The sequence below is a fragment of the Triticum aestivum genome, chromosome 3A (assembly GCF_018294505.1).
Source record: "Triticum aestivum cultivar Chinese Spring chromosome 3A, IWGSC CS RefSeq v2.1, whole genome shotgun sequence".
NCBI lineage: Eukaryota > Viridiplantae > Streptophyta > Magnoliopsida > Poales > Poaceae > Triticum > Triticum aestivum.
This window is the reverse complement of record NC_057800.1, coordinates 221,904,272-221,930,952: the sequence shown is the minus strand read 5'-3', so window position 1 is coordinate 221,930,952 and position 26,681 is coordinate 221,904,272. Positions and strand designations below refer to the sequence as shown.

The 26,681-nt window shown below is 43.0% G+C and overlaps 3 protein-coding genes across 4 annotated transcripts; all 3 read left to right on the top strand.

The window, feature by feature from the left end:
- The first annotated feature begins 7,036 nt into the window (after positions 1-7,036).
- Positions 7,037-9,848, top strand: LOC123061043 (RNA-binding protein P). Of its 2 annotated transcripts, none has more exons than XM_044483944.1 (2): positions 7,037-8,619; positions 9,610-9,848. In XM_044483944.1, exon 1 carries the CDS (start codon positions 7,177-7,179, stop codon positions 8,617-8,619), a length of 1,443 nt encoding a protein of 480 aa, XP_044339879.1. In that variant the 5' UTR covers positions 7,037-7,176; the 3' UTR covers positions 9,610-9,848. The 2 variants fall into 2 exon arrangements, with proteins under 2 accessions (XP_044339879.1, XP_044339880.1); XM_044483945.1 differs by having other exon boundaries at positions 9,581-9,848.
- Positions 9,849-17,493: 7,645 nt separating this feature from the next.
- Positions 17,494-21,368, top strand: LOC123061042 (uncharacterized). Its single transcript, XM_044483943.1, has 4 exons — positions 17,494-17,737; positions 18,736-18,829; positions 18,894-18,998; positions 20,885-21,368. Exons 1-4 carry the CDS (start codon positions 17,592-17,594, stop codon positions 21,197-21,199), a joined length of 660 nt encoding a protein of 219 aa, XP_044339878.1. The 5' UTR covers positions 17,494-17,591; the 3' UTR covers positions 21,200-21,368.
- Positions 21,369-24,917: 3,549 nt separating this feature from the next.
- LOC123058263 (uncharacterized) lies at positions 24,918-26,339 on the top strand. Its single transcript, XM_044481048.1, has 3 exons — positions 24,918-25,145; positions 25,233-25,316; positions 25,397-26,339. Exons 1-3 carry the CDS (start codon positions 25,032-25,034, stop codon positions 25,718-25,720), a joined length of 522 nt encoding a protein of 173 aa, XP_044336983.1. The 5' UTR covers positions 24,918-25,031; the 3' UTR covers positions 25,721-26,339.
- Positions 26,340-26,681: the final 342 nt, after the last annotated feature.

Here is a 26,681-nt window from a genome sequence, read left to right as displayed (position 1 = left end):
AGTCCTATTTTGGCCACCGGAAAATGTTCGGGATTTTTCGGTATTGTACCGGGAAGGTTCTAGAAGGTTCCGGAGTGGGGCCCACCTGCATGGGGGGACCCACATGAACGTGGGTAGTGGGGGCAAGGCCCCACACCCCTGGTCAAGGCGCACCAAGATCCCCCCTTAAAAGGAATAAGATCATATCCCGAAGGGATAAGATCAAGATCCCTAAAAAGGGGGGATAACAATCGGTGGGGAAGGAAATAATGAGATTTCTTTCCTCCCACCTTGGCCAACGCCCCAATGGACTTGGAGGGCAAGAAACCAGCCCCTCCACCCCTATATATAGTGGGGAGGCGCATGTGAGCTACAGACGAAGTTCTGGCGCAGCCCTCCCCCTCTCCCAAGTCGTCCTCCTCTCCCGTGGTGCTTGGCGAAGCCCTGCTGGATTGCCACGCTCCTCCATCACCACCACGCTGTTGTGCTGCTGTTGGATGGAGTCTTCCTCAACCTCTCCCTCTCTCCTTGCTGGATCAAGGCGTGGGAGACGTCACCGGGCTGTACGTGTGTTGAACGCGGAGGTGCCGTCCGTTCGGCACTAGGATCATCGGTGATTTGAATCACGACGAGTACGACTCCATCAACCCCGTTCACTTGAACGCTTCCGCTTAGCGATCTACAAGGGTATGTAGATGCACTCTCTTTCTACTCGTTGCTGGTCTCTCCATAGATAGATCTTGGTGACACATAGGAAATTTTTGAATTTCTGCTACGTTCCCCAACATCAACTACAAGGAGTAATCAACACTACTAGCAACCCACATGTACCAATCCGAGGTTTTGAGACAAAGATTGGATACAAGAGATGAACTAGGGTTTGAGATGAGATGGTGCTGGTGAAGATGTTGATGGAGATTGACCCCCTCCCGATGAGAGGATCGATGGTGATGATGATGGTGATGATTTCCCCCTCCCGGAGGGAAGTTTCCTCGGCAAAACAGCTCCGCTGGAGCCTTAGATTGGTTCCGCCAAGGTTCCGCCTCGTCGCGGTAGAGTTTCGTCCCGTAAGCTTGCTTATGATTTTTTCTCGGACGAAAGACCTCATATACCAGAAGATGGGCACCGGAGGCATGTCAGGGGGCCCACGAGGTAGGGGGGCGCGCCCAAGGGGCGGGGCACGCCCCCCACCCTCGTGGATGGTGGGTGGCCCCCTCTGGTGCTTCCTTTGCCCAATATTTTTTATATATTCTGAAACATGCTCCCGTGAAGTTTCAAGACTTTTGGAGTTGTGCAGAATAGGTCTCTAATATTTGCTCCTTTTCCAGCCCAGAATTCCAGCTGCCGGCATTCTCCCTCTTCATGTAAACCTTGTAAAATAAGAGAGAATAGGCATAAGTGTTGTGACATAATGTGTAATAACAACCCATAATGCAATAAATATCGATATAAAAGCATGACGCAAAATGGGCGTATCAGCGCATCTCACCCATTGGATAAGTGACACTTGTGCCAACGTGGAGCTGACATGTGGTTCCGTCAGCCAAAGAGAATTTTACACGTGGAAAATCGTCATTGGTCGTGGCTGTTAGCGGCTTATCGGATCCAAAACCAGACCCGATAGCTTAACGGCGACCCGTTATGGTGGATGTCACGTGTTAGTCACCCTTGACGAAAGCACTTCCATGATGCGACATTTATCGTCATGGAAGTGAACACTTTTGTGATAATAATTTTGGTAATGTCACGGAACACTTCTACGACAGCACAAGTATGACTATCTTGATTCTGTCGTAGAATCGTCATGGACGTACATGCATGACAGAAAACGTGACCTATTGTGACAAACACGTATCATCACAGAAGTGTATTTTTTTGTAGTGCATGGTCACATAATCAGTGAGTATGTCTTCGATGACTCGGGAGGCAATCCAATCACAGGTGGTAGGTGATTTTGCCATGATGAGTTGAAGAGACAGGCTGTGATTAACGAATAAGGGTATGACGGGTTAACAATGCGATATTAAACCATATAGAAGATTATAATAACATCATGAGGAAATATGAAGATGTTATGAGCCACTCTATTCCAGAGGGCAAGGCGAATTTCGAATTGATTAAATGACAGCAGTTCAAGTGCTGGCGGGTCACAATTCATGGGTAAGTTGGCCAGGTGCTGGCGGGGCATAATTTATGGGTGAACTGGCCAGGTGCTAGCGGGTTACAAGGTTATTATTAAGCCGCCAGTATAAAGAATGGCGGGTCAGTGGTGTATGGATTCGAGATTGTCAAAATCCTATTAAGTGTTGGGATAAACAAGTTTCACAGATCATGCCCATAATTTTGGATCTATGACAGTTCAAGAAATGAAGAACAATTGCTAAACCTAAGGTACAGTAGTGGAAAAGGTGGCAAGTCGTGCTTGGATTCCGAAGAAAAGGGGATCTACACGAGATGCAAGATAAGGGCTAAAACTGTTACTGCCCCACGTTTACTTCATTTTTGGATTGAACTAAGTTCTAGAAAACAGAAAGTGGATGAACTTGAGAGAACCACGATGATAGGATGATGAACTACATGAACTACAATGACCTAATGTGGAGATGAAGTAGAAAAGGAGGAATACCTGACGAGGTTAAAGAAGAGCGGGGGTGCGCCACAGTTATCTGGTCCGGTTAGGTTGATGCAGTGGCCTTCATCGGAGTCGCTGGTGAAGAATGGTCGGAGCGGCGGAGCTCTTGTGCGGCGGAGGTTGCGAGGAGGAAGAAGAAGTGGAGGCAAAAGGGGTAAAAGTGAGAAAGGACCCCCCCTATGCCTATTTATAAGGGAAAGAGTGGAACAGTAAAATGGCAGGCGCGGAAATCAAGGAGACGTCATGATTATCTCAACGTTGGAGGCGCCTCGATTCTCGAATGACCAATTAATGTATAAAGATCCGTTGTGATGTCATAAGATTTTTCTGATTCATATCGCATGACGTCACGACGGGTTACAACGATTTGTTCAAAGTTGAGCATTGGAAAGAAGACTCGCCAACCAGAAGTAGTGAAGATTGACACGGACAAGTTCAAATCAATCTGGGGCCTAATGTTGGGGATATAATCCCGCGGTGTGTGCTACTTCTTAAGCATGCATTGGTTTTTCCCTTGAAGAGGAAAGGGTGATGCAGCAAAGTAGAGATAAGTATTTCCCTCAGTTTGAGAACCAAGGTATCAATCCAGTAGGAGACAACGCACAAGTCACCGAATACCTGCACAAACAATCAGACAACTTGCACCCAACGTGATAAAGGGGTTGTCAATACCTTCACGGTTACTTGCAAAAGTGAGATATGATAGAGATAGATAAACAATAAAGTAAATATTTTTGGTATTTTTGGTTTATAGATCGAAAAGTAAAGATTGCAAAGTAGTAAATCAAAAACTAATATTGTAGATTAGAAACTTATATGATGGAAGATAGACCCGGGGGCCATAGGTTTCACCAGAGGCTTCTCTCATGATAGCAAATAATACGGTGGGTAAACAGATTACTGCCGAGCAATTGATAGAAAATCGCAAAGTTATGACGAGATCTAAGGCAATGATCATGAATATAGGCATCACGTCCGTGTCAAGTAGACCGAAATGATTCTGCATCTATTACTATTACTCCACACATCGACCGCTATCCAGCATGCATCTAGAGTATTAAGTTCATAAAGAATGGAGTAACGCATTAAGCAAGATGACATGATGTAGAGGAATTAACTCAAGTAATATGATGAAAACCTCTTTATTTATCCTCGGTGGCAACAATACAATACAATACATGTCTTGCTGCCCCTACTGTCACTGGGAAAGAACACCGCAAGATTGAATCTAAAGCTAAGCACTTCTCCCATTGGAAGAAAAACCAATCTAGTTGGCCAAACCAAACCGATAGTTCGAAGAGAATTACAAAGATATCAAATCATGCATAAAAGAATTCAAAGGAGATTCAAATAATATTCATAGATAAGCTGATCATTAATTCACAATTCATCGGATCTCGGCAAACACACCGTAAAAGAGTATTACATCGAATAGATCTCCAAGAACATCGAGGAGAACATGGTGTTGAGAATCAAAGAGAGAGAACAAGCCATCTAGCTACTATCTATGGACCCGTAGGTCTGTGGTAAACTACTCATGCTTCATCGAAAGGGCAATAGAGTTGATGTAGAAGCCCTCTGTGACCGAATCCCACTCCGGTAGGACGCCAAAAAAGGTTCCTAGATGGGATCTCACGGGTACAGAAGGTTGTGGCGGTGGAGAAGTGCTTTCGTGGATGCCTCTGTTGGTTTGGGGATATATGGGTATATATATGCGAAATAATTAGGTCAGGAGGTGCATGAGGGGCCCACAAGGTGGGGGGTGCGCCCTACCCCCTGGCGCGCCCTCCGTCCTTGTGGCCGCCTTGTGGCTCCTCCAACTTCATTTCCAAGTCTCCTGCTTGTCTTCTGATCCAAGAAAAATCATTCTGAAGGTTTTATTCCGTTTGGTATTCCTTTTCTGCGAACTCAAAAACAGGAGAAAAATAGGAACTGACACTGGGCTCTAGGTTAATAGGTTAGTCCCCAAAATAATATAAAATAGCATATTAATGCATATAAAACATCCAAAAACAGATAATATAATAGCATGGAACAATAAAAAAGTATAGATACGTTGGAGACATATTAGTGTGACCCGCCCAGGAGGGGCCGGGTTACACTGTTAGCGACTCAAGAATGAAATGCTTAGATGGGCATGAAGAAACATGAAGACTAGAGGCGGTTTAAGAGGCGGGCCTGTTAAAAGCCCAAAACCCGGAGGTGTGAGCCGCCCGATGGTGACTTGTTTAGTAAGGCAAGGCGACTTAGAAACCGAGTTGGTCACGTTGTGTGATCCAGCTTGGACTCTTGTAAGCCCTGGGGCTCGACCTGTGTATATAAAGGTGAGATCCTGCGGTTGGTTAACTCAAGAAACAATTGATCGATAGCTAGGTCAAGCGATTCCGCCCCCTTGTAATCGATACCTAATCAATACAACACAGAGTAGGACGTAGGCTTTTGCCTCATTGTGAGGGGCCGAACCTGGGTAAACCTTGCGCCCTTTGTCCCGTTCAACCCCTCAAGCTAACCTAGGTTGCGATGGATCCGCACCTAAGTCCTTTCACAAGGGCATCTACCGTGACAAAACCACGTCACTTCTTTTGATCATGACATGCTGAAGGGTACGATAGGTGTAGTCTTGAGAGACGACAAAGGTAGGTTTATTGCGAGAGGAAATGGAAAGATCAAATATTGTACGGATGTTCTAATGGCAGAAGCTTTAGCCCTCAAATTTGGCGTAACATTGGCACAAAGGGCGGGATGTAATCGCCTAATCATCAACTCAGACAATCTGAAGGTGATTGAGACCATGCAGGACGGAGGACAATCAGCGGGTGCAGCGGCGACAATATTTGATGACTGTTTTCACTATGCATGTGATTTTGTCGTGACCAGATTCGAACACTGTAATAGAGAGGCAAACAAAGTAGCTCATGAACTTGCTAGATTAGCTAGATTTTCTGTGACTTCGGATTGGTTTGAAGAGCAACAACAACGACGACAACAACAAAGCCTTTAGTCCCAAACAAGTTGGGGTAGGCTAAGGATTGGTTTGAAGAGCCTATCAATGAAATTGTAGTGATCCTCACAAACGATGTACTGATTATTTCTAATGAATAAAGTCTTGATTTAACTGAAAAAATAGCAATAGCAATTGTATGCATGGACAAAGCCATGTGCAATCTCCCCACATCCTAGCAAATCTTGTATAACTCTGGCACTAATGTCTCCGAGTAAGTCATAAAAAAAGTGTTTTAGCATTTTTTGGGGGTTGTTCCTCCTATTGAAGGACCAACATGTCAGCAAAATATGTATTTTCTCAAAACAATGGTGTGTAGCACCCTGCTTGTATAGGATTTCACAAACAATCAGCATAACATGTGCCATTTTTTGTTTGCCAACAACATGTTTCCTCCTCCCCATAAGGCGACTCACAAACGATTAGGTTATCCCCTCACCCCGTTGGCGTCGTCTCCTGTCTGCCATGCCTTTAATGGCCTTTGTGGAGGTGTCATAGGCCTCACTCCCCCACCACCGATGGGAGGGACCACACTCGTGTTCTTGTTAGGTACAACGTCTTGATTGAGACCGTGTGGCGGCGACGATGTCTCTCAGTAGAGTATGAATAATGTCTCCCATGTCCGATCCTTATTTCGATAGTGCGTCTAGCATCGTCAGAAGACGTGTGGAGGTGTGTCTCCGTCGGATAGCACAAGATCCAATCGGTGTCGGTCTTCGGTGGATTTGTCTGGATCTAGTATTCGATCGTGTGGTTACAAGTTTGATCCTTTCGATCTATTCTCCCTTCCGATCTATTCTCTTTCATTGGTGATGGTTGTTGCTCCGGCACACTGGTCCTGTGAGGTTGTCACGACGATTCTTCCCTGACTATCTACTACAAAAAGGTTTGCCCGGCTCCAATGAGGGAGGGGTGATGACAGCAACGCGCCTTCGACTTGCTTCAGTGCTTGTAGTCGTCGTTAGGTGGTCCACAGACTTGGTTGTGATTTTTTTACTTCTAGTGTTCCTTGTATTGCTATGACTGGTTATGACTAGATCAAAAGTTTCTTTTGCAAAAGAAAAACACCCTAATTGCAAAAATAATAATGAACAAAGCTCTTTTTTTACCCGCAAAAAAACTCTTTTTTCAGAAAACTCTTTTTTTTAAGGAGAGGGTCCTTGCCCTGGAGCCTAGACTCAATGAAAAAATTCCTTTGGTGTCAACCAAATGACATCTCATTTCATATTCCTATTCATAGGATTTGAGATACATGTCATCTCATCTTCTACAAAATTCCTATTCCTACGATAATTTCATCCTATGAATCAAAAAGACCCTAGGCTCGGGAGACGACAGGGATTGCTTGGCCCATCCGTCCTCGCCCATAATAAATGAAAGGAAAAGACCCAGCCCCTCAAAAAAATAACACCCATATAACGGTGCCGTGAACTATCCACACGACCGCGTGGCGGTAGGAATCGTCGCCTTGTCACCCAACCATCCCATATCCGACCCATCCCTTGTCCCAAACCGTCGAACCCTAGCTCGCCTTCGCCTCCAATCTCCCCACCTCGCCGTCGCCATGGGCAAGAAGCGGAAGCTCGAGCCGAAATTCACCTTGGCAGCAAACTCCCCCGCAGCTAAGGCTCCAGCTGCCGCAAAGATCGCCGAGCCGGCAGCTCCTCTCCCCCAGCCCGAAACCCTAGCCGAGTACTACCCCACTTCCTCCCAAACCGTGGCCCAGGAGAGCGGGTCCATCGCTGGGGGCGCGGCGGTGAAGCAGGAGGTGGGCGGCGAGGAGGACGAGTGGGAGGAGGTGGAAGAGGAGGTGGAAGAGGAGGAGGAGGAGGAGGAGGTCGAGGAGGAAGAACAACAGCAGGCGGAGGAGGGGGACAGCGACCCCGCCTCGATCCAGGCGCTTCTGGAGGTGTTCCCCAAGGAGCAGCTCGTCGAGCTCCTCCGCGACGCCGCCGTCCGCCACCGCGACGTGCTCGAGTCCGTCCGCCGAGCGGCCGACGCGGATCCAGCCCAGCGGAAGATCTTCGTCCACGGCCTCGGATGGGACACCACCGTGGACATCCTCACCGAGGCTTTCCGCCCTTATGGTGAGATCGAGGATCTCAAGCTCGTCTCAGACCGTAACACGGGCAAGTGCAAGGGCTACGGGTTCATCCTCTTCAGCCGCCTTTCTGGCGCCCGCGCGGCCCTGCTGGAGCCCCAGAAGAAGATCGGCAACCGCACTACCTCCTGCCAGCTCGCTTCTTTGGGCCCTGTCCCACCTGGCGGTGCGGCCAACAATCCTATGTTGGCTACAGCTCCAGCTCCGGCTCCAGCAGCCTTGATACTACCGCCAGTTTCTGAGTACACACAGCGGAAGATTTTTGTTAGCAATGTTGGCGCAGATATCGACCCACAGAAACTGCTGCAGTTCTTTTCAAAGTATGGTGAAATTGAGGAGGGTCCTCTTGGGCTCGACAAGGCAACCGGGAAGCCAAAGGGTTTTGCTCTGTTTGTTTACAGGACCCTTGAGAGCGCCAAGAAGGCGCTCCAGGAGCCGCACAAGTCATTTGAGGGTGTTATGCTGCACTGCCAGAAGGCAATTGATGGGCCAAAACCCAACAAAGGAGGAGGATATGGTGCCACAACTACAAGTGGGAGGAAGGGCGCTGCTGGCTATGGTGCTAGTAGCCATTCTCTGCCTGGTAGTGTTGGTGCTGGTTATGGGATGGCATCTCCAGCGAGCCTGGCTTCAATGCCTGGGTCTGTACCTGGTGGTCCAGGGATGAATCCTGCACTGGGCCAGGCTTTAACAGCTTTCTTGGCCACCCAAGGGGGAGGGTTGGGTCTGAATAACATCCTTGGAGTTGGTCCTAATAGTTCAGGGATGCCAAATTCAGGGTCTTCTGGAGCTCTTGGTGGTGGCGGTGTACCTGGAATGCCTGGCAGTTATATGGGAGGCTATGGGGGTGGTGGCGGGTATGGTGGTCCACCGGGAGGTCCAGGAAGAAATTACATGGGTCATTAGGTAAGATTTGGTTGGTCAATGTGTCCTAACTGTAGAAGCTACATATAGTTCTGAACTTCTGATATCTGATTTACGTCAAGAAATTACTTTCCTTATTTTTCTTATCCGTTAAGAAGTTAGCTTTGCATTTACAGTTTTACACCGGTATTAGTCTTGCATTTTTATTTACTTATTCTATCTTTTTTGTTTTTTCAAACCATTTTTTCTTAGCATAAGCTGAAATACTCTTAAGCATATGATAGTTCTAAGTTCTCTAATGTGCATTCTGATGAGATCTAGGTTGTGCCTGAATGCATTTGTCTAATTTGCTGCCTTACTGCGGTCCAATATGACAACCTGAACTACAAAATGAAGTTAATGCCTTCTATTAGCCTTTTGAAATTGTAGGTCATCTGTTAAGTAAGGAATCAGTACTTCCCGACAAATTGCTTCTTAGTTTTAGTGATGGTCCTTTCACATGTATTACATTTGTTGCAGAAGAGCTAGCCAAGCTAACATTGATCGACGTTGAGGTTTGAGAAATAAAACTAATATGCTTAAATACTAATAGGTTGGGGCTAGAGCGAAGGTGTTGAAAAATATGGGCTCTGTTTTAGTTTAATGATGCTTGGTTTATGTTTTGTTTGCCTTATTCGATCTTTGAAATTGGCCAAAAGATTCAAGGCTATGGCCTCGCAGTATCCTTGGTAGGTTTGAATGGGTCTCAGTTTGCAAGCAAATAATTTTTGGCAGGCCTTATCATTTTTTTCATCTCACAAACATTGTTTCACATGCATATGCACATTATACATAGCTTATATGCAGGTTTCAGTGCTTACATAAAGAAATGCTTATTTTAATTACTGCAAACCCTATACTATGAGTTATGCATTTATTTAACAGTACATTTTCTTCTTTTGCATAATCAAATTTTGTTTTAAGAGCTATTTCACTTATCTTTATCCATATTGCTATTTGACAGGATGCTTATAACTATTTTTCTGTGGCCAGATGATTCTACGTGTTCCTGCGTCGCACTTATAAACATGCTGTTTTAGGCTGCTTCTCGCAAGTTGCTTACTCTAGCGGTCAAAGTTTTCATAAGAACTTTGATTTCCTCAATCCTATGTTTTCAAAATTGAACAAATCTATGTACAATTATTTAAATTTTTGAAAAGTTACTAGTTGTCTTGTGACCCTATTGTAAAAGACTTTCTATTGATTTAAAGCACCGTGGAATTTTTACTGCATTTTATACAAGAATTTTCAGTCATTATTTTTGGCATTTGTTGAAACCTAATTTGTGTTACTAAAAAAAGTGCCATTTTTTTTGCTATCCTAATTTTCTTGTCACGGTGATACGTTTCTGACCAGAAATGTCGTGTGGATTTATTTCTGAACAAAAAGTTGAATACTGCTTTGTTTACAAAGTAAGCATTTGTTTATTTTGGCCAAGTTTATGATTACCGTGTGATAAAGTTGGTTAAGAAGAATCTTTGGCAGATCTTGGAAAATATCAATGTTGCAATTTTAGAAAAGAGGTTGCATTCTCAAATGCGTTTTTTGTCTATCTTGTCGTGCAGTCCAATTTTAGTTGTGTTGGTCTGAGGCCATGGTCGTAAGTACTAAACATGAGACCTTTTAGCAGCGATTTAGACTTTGGCCGTTGACTAATCTTTTGCCTGTGGGCTAGCTAGTAGTTGGAAGTAGGGGGAGGCTTGTTGTTATCGGAGAGGTAGGGCTGTTGGAAGGGTGGGAGGGGCTGGCTTGATTGAACCCTCACAGGAAGACAAGTGCTCATATCTTTGATGTGGAGGACTGCAGCAAAAGGAAGAGGAGGGAAGAAAAGATACAGTTCAAGGTGAGGTGACTAAGTTGCTTTACAACTGGTTAGCACACTCTTATGTTCTTCACTTTTCTGTGTGTGATGTTTTTTTGGGTTTAGTAGTAGAATTGAACTAGGAGCAGGCTGCAGCACACTCTTATATGTGTGTTATCAGTATGTTTAATTGGAAAGGTAGAATAGAACTAGGAGCGGTATTGGATAGTCACACTCTTATATGTATGATATATTATCATCTGTTTAATTTGTGTGTTATCAGTATGTTTAATTGGAAAGGTAGAATAAAACTAGGAGCGGTAATTGGATAGCAGAAATAGTCGCAACACTCTTATATGTATGACATATTATCATATGTTTAATTTTTACGTGTTTTTAGGAATTATGCACACTACTGAAGTCTGTGTGAGTACATAGAAATATGGCTTGTGGAATATAACCTGTTCCTTACCTAGTTTAAACATTGTGGTGGAACAATGAATAGGTGCCTGATAATTAAAAGTAATAGAGGTACATGTTTTGTTATCTCGAGCTTATCCTAGTGCTCCTCACAAACTATTACGAAGATGACGCCTGCATAAAATCTTCAATTTAATCACAATGAACTATTGTTCCATGTGAGTGACAAATATGCTTTTGTAAGATACAAGTAAGTCATAAATTTCGTTAGAGTATTCTTACCTATAAGAGCACATAGCAATTTTCTGATATAAAGTGTGCCTGATGTAATAGGTCATGATTCACTAAGCTGCGTGTTATCAGTTATCTGGCCCAAAGTCTTTATCCAACAAGTTTCTGTAAGTCGTGACGCGTCATTGCGCGTCGTTATCTTTCGATCACACGCCATATGTATACAACATTTGTTGTCAATTCTATCAAGGTTTGCACACAATTTATTGTAATCGGGAACGCCTTGTTGGTTCTGGCGCTAGCCAACCAGCCCACACCAGGTTCGATCTTGGGATCGACTGTTTCATGGGGAGTATGATTGTATGAAGCCCCTCACGTGTATGCCACTCGTGATTGCGATGTGAGTTCGTTTGTAAGTTCAGATGCTAAATCTGTATGCAGGCGAAGAAAAAAGAAAAATCAAATCAACGTAGTCGCTCAAGTCTTATCCTATTCCGGAGGGAATACGATAAAATTTCCTCGATGTAAATCAACGTAGTCGCTCCGTCTCTAGAGATGGTGATAAAATTTCCTCAATGTAAATCAACGTAGTCGCTCAGTCTCTAGAGATGGTGCTAACGAGTAATGTAAAAAATGTATAAACTCTGATATGGCTGCGAATTACTCCATCTGTTCCTGTCTTTGTCTTTGGAGAAATTCCACTATGGACCATATATATTCAGTTGTATGTGATCGATAGTGAATCTCTACAAACACTTCCATTTAAGAACGGAGAGAATAGTAAACTATTACTCCGTACTATCTAGAGATGGGGCCGTCAAAGCATAATTTCAAATAAATAGTAATAAACGACCAGCAAATATTTATACTCCCTTCGTCCTAAAATTTTTGTCTTAGATTAGTCTAGATACATATGTATCTAATACTAAAACATGACTTGATACATTCATATTTAAACAAATCTAAGACAAAAATTTTGAGACGGAGGGAGTACAATCTATAGTATCAAAATATAAGATGCTTCTATTATTCAAGAACTGCAAAAATGCCTTATACTCCTCCGTAAACCAATATAAAAGTGTTCATATATAGAGGTAGTATTAAGCATCCAACAAAAATATGTATAATACAATAATATTCAAAATTTTGAAAGCTTATCTGGAGCTACAATTTTGGCATCGGCTAGACAACTAGAATAGTCGTTTATGATAAAAAAAATCTTATCTTTTAGGCCCCGTTTGGAACAAGAAATTTTGCAGGAATTTCATAGGAATGGAATTCTTATAGGAATCCTTCCTTCACATTTTGGATGATTTTAAATATTTGCTCAAACCTTAAGCTTTCACTTTCTTTGTGAAATCCAATGCAACATGTGTATTTCTCCTCTTCCCTTTCTCTCCTAAAGAAACAATTCCTGCAAATGTGTGCTCCCTATGCCTCCTTCCCCACTTTCCTAGTGGATCGATCTTTATTAGCCATTTCATTTACTTCCCTAATTTGTATTTTAAGGCTCAACTTTTTTATCTGCGAAAAGGCCAAGTTTCTTTTGAGCGAACATGTTGTACGCCAGTGCATGAATCTCAAACCAAGATACGTGACAATCATTGTCCGCTTATATGCACCCATCTGAGCGAATTACAGCTGACGGCACTAAACGATTCACTCAAGATGACAATTTGAGCGAACACATCTGGGGTGCCAAATTCTGTTTCTACAATATGACAATTTTCACCAGTTTTGATGAAGACATGACTATTTTGGATACGATCAAAGATATTGCATACATGCATAATTGTCAGGTGATTTCTAGTGCAAACTATTCAATAATCTATTTATGTCATCCAGAACAAAAATACTTCACACACTTTTGTCTGTCTAATCGTAGGTGTATGGGACATTTGTACAATCCACATATGAAGATAAGGGAAAATGAGAAGTTTAGGTTATGTTCAAAAAGTCCTCTCACATCACTTTTGGGCCAAGAGAAGATAAGAGTCCAAGTCTCCCATGTTTTGATTCAGATTCGGACTACACAGACATACCTGACTCAAAACGCCAACATTTTTTCATACGGACTCCGAATTGGGTGATATTTTTTTTGTTGGAAAGTAGATTTCGTGCTCTTTCCAATCCAATTGGATTCACCTTCAAATTCGTCCGGAGCATTGAGATATCGACGAAACAATCTGACGCTGCAGTAGAATCCGAGTCAAACAACAAGTCCAAAGGTGTTGCATCACCTCCACTTGGGCCCATGAGCCTTGTACGACCTAGGGTTGGTTTTATGCTGCCTTGGAATGTCCTCTCACCTCCTTGGCCGCCACCCCTTGCTCCTATATAAGTAGATACATCTAGTAACTTTTTCCTTAGGATTTGTTTAGTTAAAAGTTAGCCATTGCAACTTCTTGTACTTCGTTTGTGTCCAACGACCAGACCAAGACTGCTTACAGATCCCCACCATTATCAATACTTCATATATATTTGCAATATTCAGATTGCTTTATCATATTCTTGCTCGTTCTTCGATTGCTTGCTGGAATAGACCTTCGTGGTCAGGCTGGTCGTGTTTCCGGCATCGTCAGTAACCTCAGGAGATTGGTTTAGCGATTGCTAAGGCACAACGTCATGCACGTTTGTAGTCGGATCGTCAAAGTCGTCTCCACCAAATCGATAGTTATCATCTCATCGAAAGATCGGGACACCCTCACCTCTATCAAATTCCCTTAGATGTAGCATGACAATTTTTCTTTTGCCAGCATGACAAATCAAAACGAAGTTGTAAGTGCATCTAGTGCCACCCCTAGTTGGTTTTGGAGTATTGACGACAAACCTGGTTGAGGGACTAATGTGTTTGTGAGAATTGCAGGATAACACAAGTAGTAGTCCCTCATTGATTCGGTTTACCTACCGGAGATGACCCTAAAAATGTGTGAAGACATTGAAGACTATGGTCGTATGTGAAGATATTCACATTGAAGACTATGACATGAGAAGACATCGCATGAAGACTATGGAGCGCGAAGACATAGTTGTTTCGCAGTTTCATTTTCTTCTTTGTTGAGTCATAGAAACCACCGTACCGTTAAGTGGGGTCCAAGTGAACATAGTCAGAATGACTAAAGTGATGCTCAACCAAATCCTAAGTCTTTGAGCGAAGACAATGAGAGCAAATTTTATCCAGAGCTGGATAAGTCAGCTTTACTTGTAGCCCAAGTTAAGTTGTCACGTGTGTTTGAAATCTGACCGTTGGAACACGTGTCAGTTCCTTAGTGACCCAGGGTCATTTCGAACAAATCAGGTCGGGTTGCCTAGTGGCTATAAATAGCCCACCCCCTACACCATAAATTGGTGGCTGCTCAGAGTTAGTGCACGACTTTTGTCGTTTGAGAGCAACCCATCTCGAAGCCTTTGAGAGAGAAATCCTTGCGAGGACAAAGCCTTAAACACCCAGAGCCAAAGAGTGTTAGGCATCATTGAAGTCTTCCTGTCTGTGTGATCTGAAGACTTGTTACACTTGAGGACTGTGAATCCTCCAGCCGGTTAGGCGTCGCGTTCTGAACATCCAAGAGTCATTGTGGATCACCGGTGAATGAAGTCTATGAAGGTTTGGAAGTCTACCTTGAAGACTTACCTGAGTGATTGGGCGAGGACTGTGTGTCCTTAGCTCAAGGGGAATAAGGTGAAGACACGGTTTTCTGAGTTAAATCCCAGCCTCCCTAACCAGACGTACAGTTGTCACAGCAACTGGAACTGGTCCAACAAATCCCTTGTCTTCACCAAGCAACTGTTTCTATCCATCCCCTCTCTTATTTACAGTTGGTCCTTGTGAAGTCATTGCTTGCTTGCGTTATCTGTTTGTCTTTACTGTGTGACTGTTTGTTCTGATTGGCTTCATACTATCTTCCATCCTGATCCATACTGCCTAGCTGTTAATAGTCTTCATGCTTTCACTTCTTTGAATACTTGACTATGGCTTGCCTAGTGTAGTCTACCTTCCGCTGCATGTTAATAGGTTCATTTCTATCGTTTGTCTTTGACACTTCCATATTTTGAAGACTTTTATAAAAATCGCCTATTCAACCCCCTTCTAGTCAATAACTAGCACTTTCAATTGGTATCAGAGCAAGGTACTCCCTTGTTCTGTGTGATTCGGTTTAACCACCTGGAGTTTTAGCTATGTCGACTGCAGGGATAATCAAAGTCTCCGCTGTGTTTCCCGTCTTCGATGGAACTGAATATCCCTACTGAAAGAATAAGATGCCAAGGCTGGTGAAGGTGTGCTTGAAGCCATTGATGTCGATCTCTGGTATGTCGTCAAGAATGGCGTTCCCAAGGCTGGTGAAGGTGTCACCGCTGCTGATGTCAAGAAGTTCGTTCAACTTGATTCTACTGCCAAGAACATAATCTGTGGTCATCTGACCAAAGGACAGTATGGCCATGTGAGTGCTCTGGAAACATCAAAACTAGTCTGGGACTGGCTCTCCAAGGTCAACGAAGGCGTTTTAACCCAAAGAGATCAAAGGATAAATGTTCTTCGCAACCTCTTCAACCGCTTCAAGAGAAACGATAATAAGAATGTTCAGCTCACGGTTGATCGCCTCACTGATATCACAAATAAGCTTCAAGCACTCGCCACCACTAAGATCACCAAGCATGAAATCGTCAAGACGCTCCTAAGATCTCTTGACAGCTCATTTGACACCCTAACTTGATGATTCAAGAACGCCCTGACTTCAAGACGCTCGATCCGTCTGACATACTTGAAAGGCTCAACACACATGAGTTTCAGCTTACTGAGAAAAGCTTGCCTAGTGTAGTCTACCTTCCACTGCATGTTAATAGGTCCATTTCTATCGTTTGTCTTCGAAACTTCCATGTTTTGAAAACTTTCATAAAAATCGCCTATTCACCCTCCCTCTAGTCGATAACTAGCACTTTTAGAAGTTAACATTTTATTTTTTTAAGTCGGCAATTCTTCATGAAGCAGCATGGCAAGTCCCGAAAACGCATGACAATTACTATGCCACCGTATGACAAATTCCTGACAATCTTTTCTGATGGTATGGTATTTTTTCTTCTTTATAACATGACAAATATATATATTTTGTCATGGCAATTCTTGAGCATTCGCGCTTGGGTGACCTCGGTAAGGGAGCGCCGACGCATTCATAGGATCCATATATTAAGTAGCACATAAACTTTTAAAAAACACCCTTACAAAAAATACATAAGTTTTTTGGGGTGTCGAAGACTTATTTCTCATGCCACTTTTTCGGCCTCCATTTTGGCGGAGAAAATTCGTTGAAATCCATGAGCATGTAGAACCAACGTTTGGGAACTCATTGATATAGACCTCATCATCGAAAGCGACCCACTTAGCAGATTCCATCCCGAAGAAGAAAACGTCGGAGATGGCCTGTACAACGTCCTAAGTCCGTCCATATGGGGTAGGGGGATACAAATCTCACACGTTCCCTGACGAGCTTGAGACTGGCCAACTATCATCGATCGAAACTTGAGCTTGAACACAAAACGTATAGCCACAGATAGCGTGACTGAGACAAACCTACATGAGAGAAATAATCGGATCTGGGGACACATAATCTTCCGCACTCCTCTCAACGATACGAAGAAGCGCCGTCAAACCGAGGATGAGGCGGGGGACTTTATTCCATGTCGATGCCTCCGCCATCGTCTTGCCACCACTGATCGGAGACATACCCCTACCTTTACTCCTAACTCCGCCTCCATTGGACCGAAGTCGTGGGGTCACCACCCTCTCCCATCACAGGAGTGACAGACAGAGGGGTAGGAGGCCCTTGGTTTCGACGGGGAGCTAGGTTAGATAGGCCGCCGTCTCTAGTGGCTGGAGGAGGATGAGGAAAAGAAAGCTTTGGAGCACATAGCACATATATCTGCTCTTATTTTGAGGTTTATTTTGAGCATTAACAAAATCATGCTATATGAGATGTATGCCATAAATGTATGTTGAAGCCATATTTCAAAGGAGTTTCTAGTGATATAAGTTTGTATGGTAACTGTATAATTTTGATCTTGTTGACGATCAAAGTAAATTTGAAATGCGAATTAAGCCTTATATATCTAGATGGAGTGAATACTCTGTTTATAAGATATTTTGGTCTTGCTGTTTTGCATCTTATTTCATAATAAGTTGGCTTTGTGTATTCGCAGCTGGAAATCCTAGGAGATAAACATTTCTTGTCACCTTTGAGTCCTGGCAGGTTTCTTTTTATTTATAATATTTATTACTCCCTCCATATCACAATATAAGAGCATTTTTAACCTACACTAGTGTATTCTTATATTGTGAAACAGAGGGAGTAGAAGACATTCATTTTCATAAAAAAATAAGAAAGAAAGTTTTTAAAAACCAGCGTGATGTGATAAGTAGTAAAGGAAAATAAAATAAAGAGCGGAGAGAAGAAAACTTCAAAAGAAGTTCCATGAAAAAGAATATCAGGAAAGAAGCGCAAAAGACCAGAGGCAAAGAAACGGCGACCAGATGGCGGAAGTGAAATCGACCGCCGGGGACGTCATGGACGCGGCGGCCAGCAGCGCCGGGCAGAGCGCTGCCAGGGTGGCTGATCTGCTCCGTGGGTTCCTCGCCGTGCAGCAGCGCCGCGCCGAGGCTTACTCCAAGCTCCGAAGGTACTGCTGCCCTGCCCCCACCCTCCCTCGACCCCCCTCAACCCTAGACCTGCACTCGAGCACCCCGAAGCAGGAGCGCGGGCCGCGCGTGGCACGCTGCGCGAGGGCCCGGCCGGGGTAGCGGTCCATGGCATAGAGAGCGTCTTCCTCGGCGCCGGGGTGGTTGGGGACGGATCAAATCTGGCGTCGAGGGGAAACACACACGTATGCATGGGTGGGCAAGATATTTGTTAGATTTAAGCGAGAATTTTCCCCATCAATCAAGAAAGAAAACAAGCGAATAGAGGTTAGGTGCTGGAATAGTTTGATACAATTATTTCTTTTCTTTTCAAGATCATATCGGATGCTCTCTTGAACAGTTTAAATGACTCTGCCACGAGTGTTGTATAGTTGTATTTATACGTTTTGCACTGTTCCCATTGTCTACGGCTCATCCTACAAGTGGGAGTGGGGAGGGAGAGTTGGAAAATGTTGTGTGATGAAAATCCGAGATACTTTTTGTAGCTAAAAGAAAAACTGGTTTTGCGATAACCATGTCCATCACTCTGTTTGCAGTAGGCTCTCTTCTGTTGGAAATCTAGATTAGGCCTCATTTTTGTGATCATACAGTAATGCTACAAAAGAAAATATCTCTGTCTTTGGACTTAAGCAAGATAACGAAAAGATAATCTTCATATGTCCTGATAGCAGTATCTTAACATCAATAGTGGAGTTCTGTCTGCCAATGCACACCGCTGACGACTATTCTATAAACCATTGTTGGCGTATGCTGGGCAATTAGAAATTCTAATTGTTTTGCAAGATGCTGGTTTATAATCATGTATGGTTAAGAACTGTGGTTGTTGCTCTGGCTGTAAAATACACCTGTGCTAGCTGTGCATGCTTAGCTTAGCTTTGGATAGTGTGTTGTAAATATTATATCTGAAGATCATTGCATGAAAACTACCTTCCTATTTAAGTTCATGAATTTGATCACTTAAACTATGAAAGTTTTGCAGTGGGTTTTCTGAATATATGGCTAATGGAGGTGAATGTGCTTATCAACAACTATGTGGGAATGTTACAGCGGAATTTAATGATTGCTCAACACAGGTTAAATGCTTTACTCATACATTTTTATCATAAAAGCTGAGATATCTAATATTGCTTACTACAGATTCTTGAAATGGTGTTCCTCCTCTCAAAGCCAATTTTTTGTCGTGGAGATCTTGCCAACTTATTGAAGGATGTGCAAGCATGTGAGAGAGATAAGTTGCAGCTGGTATGCTTTCAATAACTCCTGTATTGCTGTATGGACTCCAATATAATTCGATGTTCATAAAAAGCTGTATAAAAACACCAGTATACCAAATTTATGTTTTATTTGATTATGGTGACATTATTTTGTTCTGACCTGAGGAAGTTAATTATGGAGATGCAACTGGACAGATGAGAGATTAAAGTTGGCTCTTCTGTGCTGTCATTCTAATCGTTTTACTACATGTCAAGTTTACCTTTTCAACAACAACATCAAAGCCTTAGAGTCCAAAACAAGTTGGGTAGGCTAGAGCTGAAACCCATAAGATCTCGAAACCAAGTCATGGTTCTGGCATGTGGATAGCTAATTCCACGCACCCCTGTCCATGGCTAGTTCTTTGGTGATATTCCAGTCCTTCAGATCTCTCTTTACGGACTCCTCCCATGTCAAGTTTGGTCTACACCGACCTCTCTTGACATTATCAGCACTTTTGACCGTCCGCTATGCTCTGGCGCTTTTGGAGGCCTGCATTGTATATGCCCGAACCATCTTAGACACTGTTGGACAAGCTTCTCTTCAATTGGTGTTACCCCAACTCTATCATGTATTACCTCCGTCCCAAATTAGTTGTCTTAGATTTGTCTAGATACGGATGTATCCAACACTAAAACGTGTCTAGATACAGCCGCATCTAGACAAATCTGAGTCAACTAATTCGGGACGGAGGGAGTATATCATTATTCCGGACCCAATCCTTTCTTGTGTGACCACATATCCATCTCAACACGCGCATCTCCGCTACACCTAATTGTTGGAAATGTCGTCTTTTAGTTGGCCACCATTCAGCGCCATACAATATCGTAAGTTGAATCCCCGTCCTATAGAACCCACCTTTTACCTTTAGTGCCACTCTCTTGTCAGTCTCACAGAGGAAGCCAGAAGCTTGGCGCCACTTCAGCCATGCATCTTTGATTCGATGGCTTACATCTTCATCGATACCACCATCCTTCTACAAATTTGATCCCAAATATCTAAAGGTGTCCTTTTGAGGTACCACCTGCTCATCAAGGTTTACCTCCTCGTGCCTGTAGTACTGAAACTGTACCTCATGTACTCAGCTTTAGTTCTACTAAGCCTAAAACCTTTCAATTCTAAAGTCTGTCTCCACAAAACTTTCTATTAACCCCTGTCCGGCTATCGTTGACTGGCACCACATCGTCCGCAAAGAGGATACACCACGCGATATCTCCTTGTATATCCCTTCTGAGCTCATCCATCATCACCAACGCAAAAAGATAAGGGAGCTGACCCTTGGTGCAGTCCTATTTTAATCAGAAAGGCATCGGTGTCGTCATCACTCGTTCGAACACTTCTCACAACTTTATTGTACATGTCCTTGATAAGGATAATGTACTTTGTTGGGTCTTTGTGTTCTCCAAGGCCCACCATATGGCATTCCGCAGTATATTATCCAAGTCAACGAACACCATATGCAGGTCCTTCTTTTACCTTTATCATTAGGGAAAATTGAATTAGCACCTCAAACCGATAAGACTTGTCAATTTTCATTTGCAATCATTGTTTGAACAGCGACATCCATCTATGCATCCATTCAGTTGTCTCACAGGGATAAGTTGGTTTGCGCATGATAGTATCTGCTCTAATAGCATGATCACCACTCCGATCTCGTTCTTCGATAGTACTTCGCCTGCTTTACTGATGTTAGTGCTTTATTAATACATTCTTCTCTATCGGCATTACCTGGATTTAAATTTATACTATGTTTTGCGACAAATGCAACCTCTGTTGTTATCATCATCTTGCATACTGTTTTTGCTGCACTTTTTTAGTCGAATATTCCCCCAGTCATTTGTCAGCTTGTTCATTATGTTTCTGGTTGGTTGGATCAGACAGCTAGGATTCAGGTGTTGAAGAAGGCTGGCCGTCCTTCGGAACGCCTGGTAAACCATGAGCACTGCAGGTCAAGCAGCACGTCCCAGCATGTGTGTGCAAACCTTACGGAGATCACCGAGGACGCAGAGGCGGACGCAGAGTACGATGCCGCTCTGAAGGAGGCAATACAGGGCATTCAAGAGGCAGTGACTAGCATAAACGAGCATATGGAGGAAGTGCGGTACGAGATCGACGCCCTCGAGGCTGACACGGTTGACAGCAGGCTGAGTGAAGTCGAGGAAGCGTTCCCGGATGCTCTGTTGATAGAGTAGAAGAGTGCTGAAGTCTTAGGCCAGGGAAGGGTTTCTATTTGGGGAGTTAGAGCTGTTTTCTTATTGTTTATTTTCGCGACAAGTGAAATTGGATAGCCTGTTTCTACTAACAACAAACAATATTAGCGTGCTAGCTATTTGAAAGAGGTGATATGAATATTTTATTTTAGCTAATGTGTGGTGGTGTTATTTCAAATTTTGTCCGGAGCTCTTGCGTGCGCGCTTGACGAGTCCTGTAATCCGGATCTGAACGGGGTCCAACGATGTCTCTTGCTCAACCGAACTGCCCTCTCCTAGTTCTAGACTCCTACCCAGAGATAATTGCATCTATAGTCCTCATACTTGCTGGCTACATCCACTTCAGTCCTGAAACTTGCGTGTTGCATCGATACGGTCCTGATACATGAAAATACGTTCTCAATACAGTCCCTGAGATTGAAATGCCAGACCTGGCCTACACGTGCACTACGTACAACACACTTCGCTAAATGCCACGTCAGCCTGGGCCTCACATGTCAGGTAGGACCCACCAGTTAGCTTGAGGCCCACCCGTTATTTCGCAAATTGCCCCCTATGTTTCTGTCTTCTCGTCTCGATCCCCCTGTTCTCCCCCACCACTAAACAGAGGAGTGCGAAACAGAGCAAAACCTAGCGGCGATGGGGTGCGGCGGCGGATGATCGGCGTATCGGGCGCCCTCTGTTCGTAGTGCGTGCGGCGACTGAAGCTAGTTGGACGGCCGCTGAAAGGAGTCGGCGCTGTTTGGTGGCGATGCATGGCTCGCGACGGCGGCCCGATGGTGAGGCGGCTCCGGCGTACGGTACGTCAGTACCCAGTGTCACTAGGTCGATTTGATGTACATTCGGGGTGAAAAAAAAATGTTTCTTTGCTGTGATTATGACGTTTTGCCCATGCTATTTCTATGAATATGTCGACTGGATGCAAAATTGCCGAAATTATTCTAGGGTTTCAGTATGTTGAGTGCACTAATTTGAAATTATTGATGTTCTTAATGTTTTCAGAGAAAGAAAGTGGATTTTTCACTGTTGAGGTGATTCATGGAGGTTTTTTCTTTGGGAGTGGGTAGAATAGATGCTATCTGAATGGCCATAAGGTTTGCTTTGATTACTGTCATAAGGACAACGCCTATTTTAGAATGTTTGAAGAAATAATTGAGAAATTGGGTTATGAAATGTCAGGTAGAATTGATATCTATTGGTTGCCCCCTGGGTGTCAGCTTATTGAAGGTGGTGCTAGGCTTTTGGCTAATGATACTGATGTGGATTGTATGTATCTAAAGATAAATCTAGGGCACCACTTTCAAATGATATACCTGGATCATTTAGATAGCCACATTTCCGCAGGAGGAGCAGAATGGGATGATGTTGTGGCTAATCCAGTAGCACAAATCCCTCCTGTTTTCAGCCTAAGGAAGAAGGAAATGAATGCAAGTGAGAACAAAGATCCCTGTGAAAGCAATGTTTCTTGTGGTGTTGTGGATGAAAGTGTTGAAATTGAGAGCACTTAGCAGTTCTTTGTGAAGTTGAGACCAAGGGGAAAGAAAACAGAAGAGGAGGAAGAACAATATGCAGACTCAGATTCCTCAAACAGTGATTATGTACCTGAGATTGTGGATAGTGACTATGACTTGGAGGATGGAGATGATGATCTGTTGCAGGAGCAGTTGCAACCAATGCATGACAAGAAAGGGAAGAAGGTGGTTGAGGATTGCAACTCAGAAGATGAGGAATTAAATGCTCAGATTCAGATGAGGATGAAATGAAATTCAATTTCAAGTCTTTCACAACAGCAGACATGCATGAACCTAAGTTCCATGCAGGGCAATTGTTCTCTTCGGTTGAGCTCTTGAGGAAAGCTGTGAGAGAGTATAGTTGCAAAGAGAGAGAGAGAGAGTTAATATCAAGAATGACAAAACCAGGCTTGCTGCAAAGTGTGAAAAGGGTTGCCCCTGGTATCTGTATGCATCTTGGGATAATAGAACAAATTCTGTAATGGTGAAAACATTTAATGGGGAACATACTTGTGAGAAAAAGTGGCAAGTTACAGCCTTTACAGCTAGGTACATTGCTCACAAATATGTGGACAAAATCAGGGCATGTGAGAAATTGTCGTTGAAGGCTTTTGCAGCTTTTGTGCAAGATGATTGGAACATGACAATTAAAAGGGGCAAGCTGGGGAGAGCTAGGAAGATTGCATATGATATCATATATGGAGATGAGATTGCACAATACAACTTGCTGTGGGACTATGCAAATGAGCTGAGGACATCAAACCCTGGAAGTACTTTCCTTCTTGGACTTTCAGAAGAGTGACAATTTTAGAAGTGCTACTTTTCTTTTGATGCATGCAAGAGGGGGTTCTTATCTGCTTGCAGGCCAATCATTTTCCTTGATGGTTGCCACTTAAAGACACGGTATGGAGGTTTTCTATTAAGTGCAGTAGGAATGGACCCCAATGATTGCATTATTCCTATTACTCATGCAGTGGTGCAGAGTGAGGACACCAAAGCTTGGAGGTGGTTTCTAACTGCATTGAAGGAAGATTTAGGAATTGCGAACACTGAGTTATGGACAATCATGTCAGACAAGCAAAAAGTATGTCTTTAATTTCTGTCAAATTATTGTGTGCTATATTTCTGTGCTATATTTCTGCCAAATAATTTCTATGATATATTCTGTATATATTTCTGTCAAATAATTTCTATGATAGATTTCTGTGATATATTCTGTGATATATTTCCGTGATACATTTCTGTCAAATAACTATTGTATGCTATTCTGTGATATATTTATGTCAAATAATTATTGTGATATATTCTGTGATATATTTTGTGATATGTTTCTGTCAAGTAATTATTGGGTGCTATATTTTTGTGATATATTCTATAATTCTGTTTAACATGTTTCATGCAGGGTTTAATGAAGGCTGTTAAAGAGTTGTTTCCTCTATCACCTCACAGATTTTGTCTGAGGCATTTGTGGCAGAATTTCAACAAGAACTTCAAAGGAGAATCTTTGAAAAATCAACTATGGAAGTGTGCTAGGAGTACTACAGAGGGTAGATTTAGGGAAAATATGAACCAGATGTTAGTGCTCAGCCAGGAGGCCCATGATTGGCTTGCAGAGTTGGACCCAAAAATCTGGGTTAGGGCTTACCAGAATGATTTCCCCAAGTGTGATGTGCTGTTAAATAACAATTGTGAGGTGTTCAACAGATATATTTTGGAGGCTAGGGAAATGCCAATCATAAGCATGATCCAAAGGATCAAAGGGCAGAATATGGGAAGGAATTATGCAAAGCAGCATCATAGTTTGAAGTGGCATGGTGCTATATGTCCAAAGATAAGAAAGAAACTGGAGAAGAGTGTAGAATTTTCTAGAACTTGTCAAGCTGCACCAACTGGCAAATGACTGTTTGTAATGAATGATAGAGGAGTTGATTTCAATGTAGACACAAGGAGGGAAATGCACAGTTGTAAAAGATGGGATTTGTCAGGTATACCTTGTTGTCATGGGGTTTCTGCTCTTAGGTATGACAAAATTCCACCTGAGTCTAGGGTCAACTCATGTTACTCCATTGCAACTTATTGCAAAGCATATGAGCACATAATTATGCCTTGTAAAGATGTCAGTGAGTGGGCAAAGATGAAAGGCAGAAAAATCTTACCACCACCAATGCAGAAGAAGAAAGGAAGAAGGGCAAAAAACAGAAAACAACAACTAGAAGAGAAGCAAGGAAAAAGAGGAGTGCAAATCACAAGGGCAAGTGTTGTCATACAACGTGGCTATTGTGGTGGTCCTGGCCATAACATAAATGGCTGTTTGGACTGAAAGTTGGGACTTAAACCAAAGAAAAGAGAAAAAAAATAGAGTTAGAGCAGAGCCAGATGTGTCATCTTCTGATAAAGAAACTATGGCCCTTACTCAGGTAATGTGTCATCTTCCAAAATAGTAATGCGTGTACTTCTCATAGCATTGAATGATTTCCAAATACTTATGTGTTACTTGTCAGCAGGAGATTAATCTTCAAACAGCTGGTGTGACAAACCAAGTCCCACCATTGTATGAGCCACAGATAATAGCTTCACTGACACAGGAGGTATGTTGAACTGTTTGGACAAGCTAATACTCTGTATACATAATTTGCACACACTAACAACTACCTTAACACTAATGCAGAGAGAGTCTAGGCTGGTACAAGAAGTTGTGCAAGGGCCCCTGCCTCAGAGTGCTTTCATACAGGAGCAATCCCTCTCACAGCCTCCAGTTCAACATAGCACAACAACCAAAGGAGGAGATGTTCACAGGAAAAGAGAAGTGATATCACTTGCCAGACTTAGGGCTGCAGCAAAGAGAAGGGAAATAGCAGATCAAGCCAAGTATGATGCAGCAATGGCAAAATTAAAGGAGGAGGAAGAGAAAATTAATTTATCCGCTCAAAGGAGGAAAGATGAACTACTTGCCAAGAAAATGCTACCGAGGAGAGAAAGAAAGCTGTACTAGAATAGAAAAGACTTGCTGCTGAAATGAAGAAAAAAGATAGTGAGGAAAAGAAAAGGAAGGCCCTAGAGGAAAAACTAGCCATGGCAGACAAAAGAAGAGAAGCTATGGAGGAAAAGAAAAGAATAGCAGAAGAGGCAAAAAGAAAAAGAGCAGAAGAGAAGAGGAGGATAGCTAAGGAGAAGAAGAGACTTTGTAGGACTGCATATGATGCAAAGGAGGCAATGTTCCTTATAAATCAAGATGAAGAGTTGGAAAGAAGGCAATTATTTCTCCAAACACAGGAGGCATCAAGACAGGAAGCTTGGAAGCACAACAGAAATCAAGAGGAAGAAACAAGAGTTGAGGCATGTTTGCATGAGAGAAACAAGAAGGAAACCCAACAAACAAGAGAAGCAATGGCAGAGGAACATATGATGACTGCATGTTAGTCCAAACCTACACAAATGAAGAGAAGTGGAACTTCAAGTGCACCAACTTCAAGTAACAACATGAGAGGATTTAAAAAACCTAGAAAAGTGAACATGTTTGATGAACTAAGGTAGGACAGGAGACATGCAGATCAAGCTGGAGGAAAGTCGATGGTTTTATTTTGTGTTCTGCTTATGATCAGATGTGACATGTTAAAGAACATGTTCTGTTCATGATCATGCTCCAGATCATGTAATACAATATTTTGTGTTGTTACCATGATACGTCTCCATCGTATCTATAATTTTTGATTGTTCCATGCCAATATTATTCAACTTTCATATACTTTTTGGCAACTTTTTATACTATTTTTGGGACTAACATATTGATCCAGTGCCCAGTGCCAGTTCCTGTTTGTTGCATGTTTTTTGTTTCGCAGAAAACCCATACCAAACAGAGTCTAAACGGAATAAAAACTGGCGGAGATTTATTTTGGAATATTTATGAATTTTGGGAAGTGGAATCATCACGAGACGGTGCCCGAGGGGGGCAC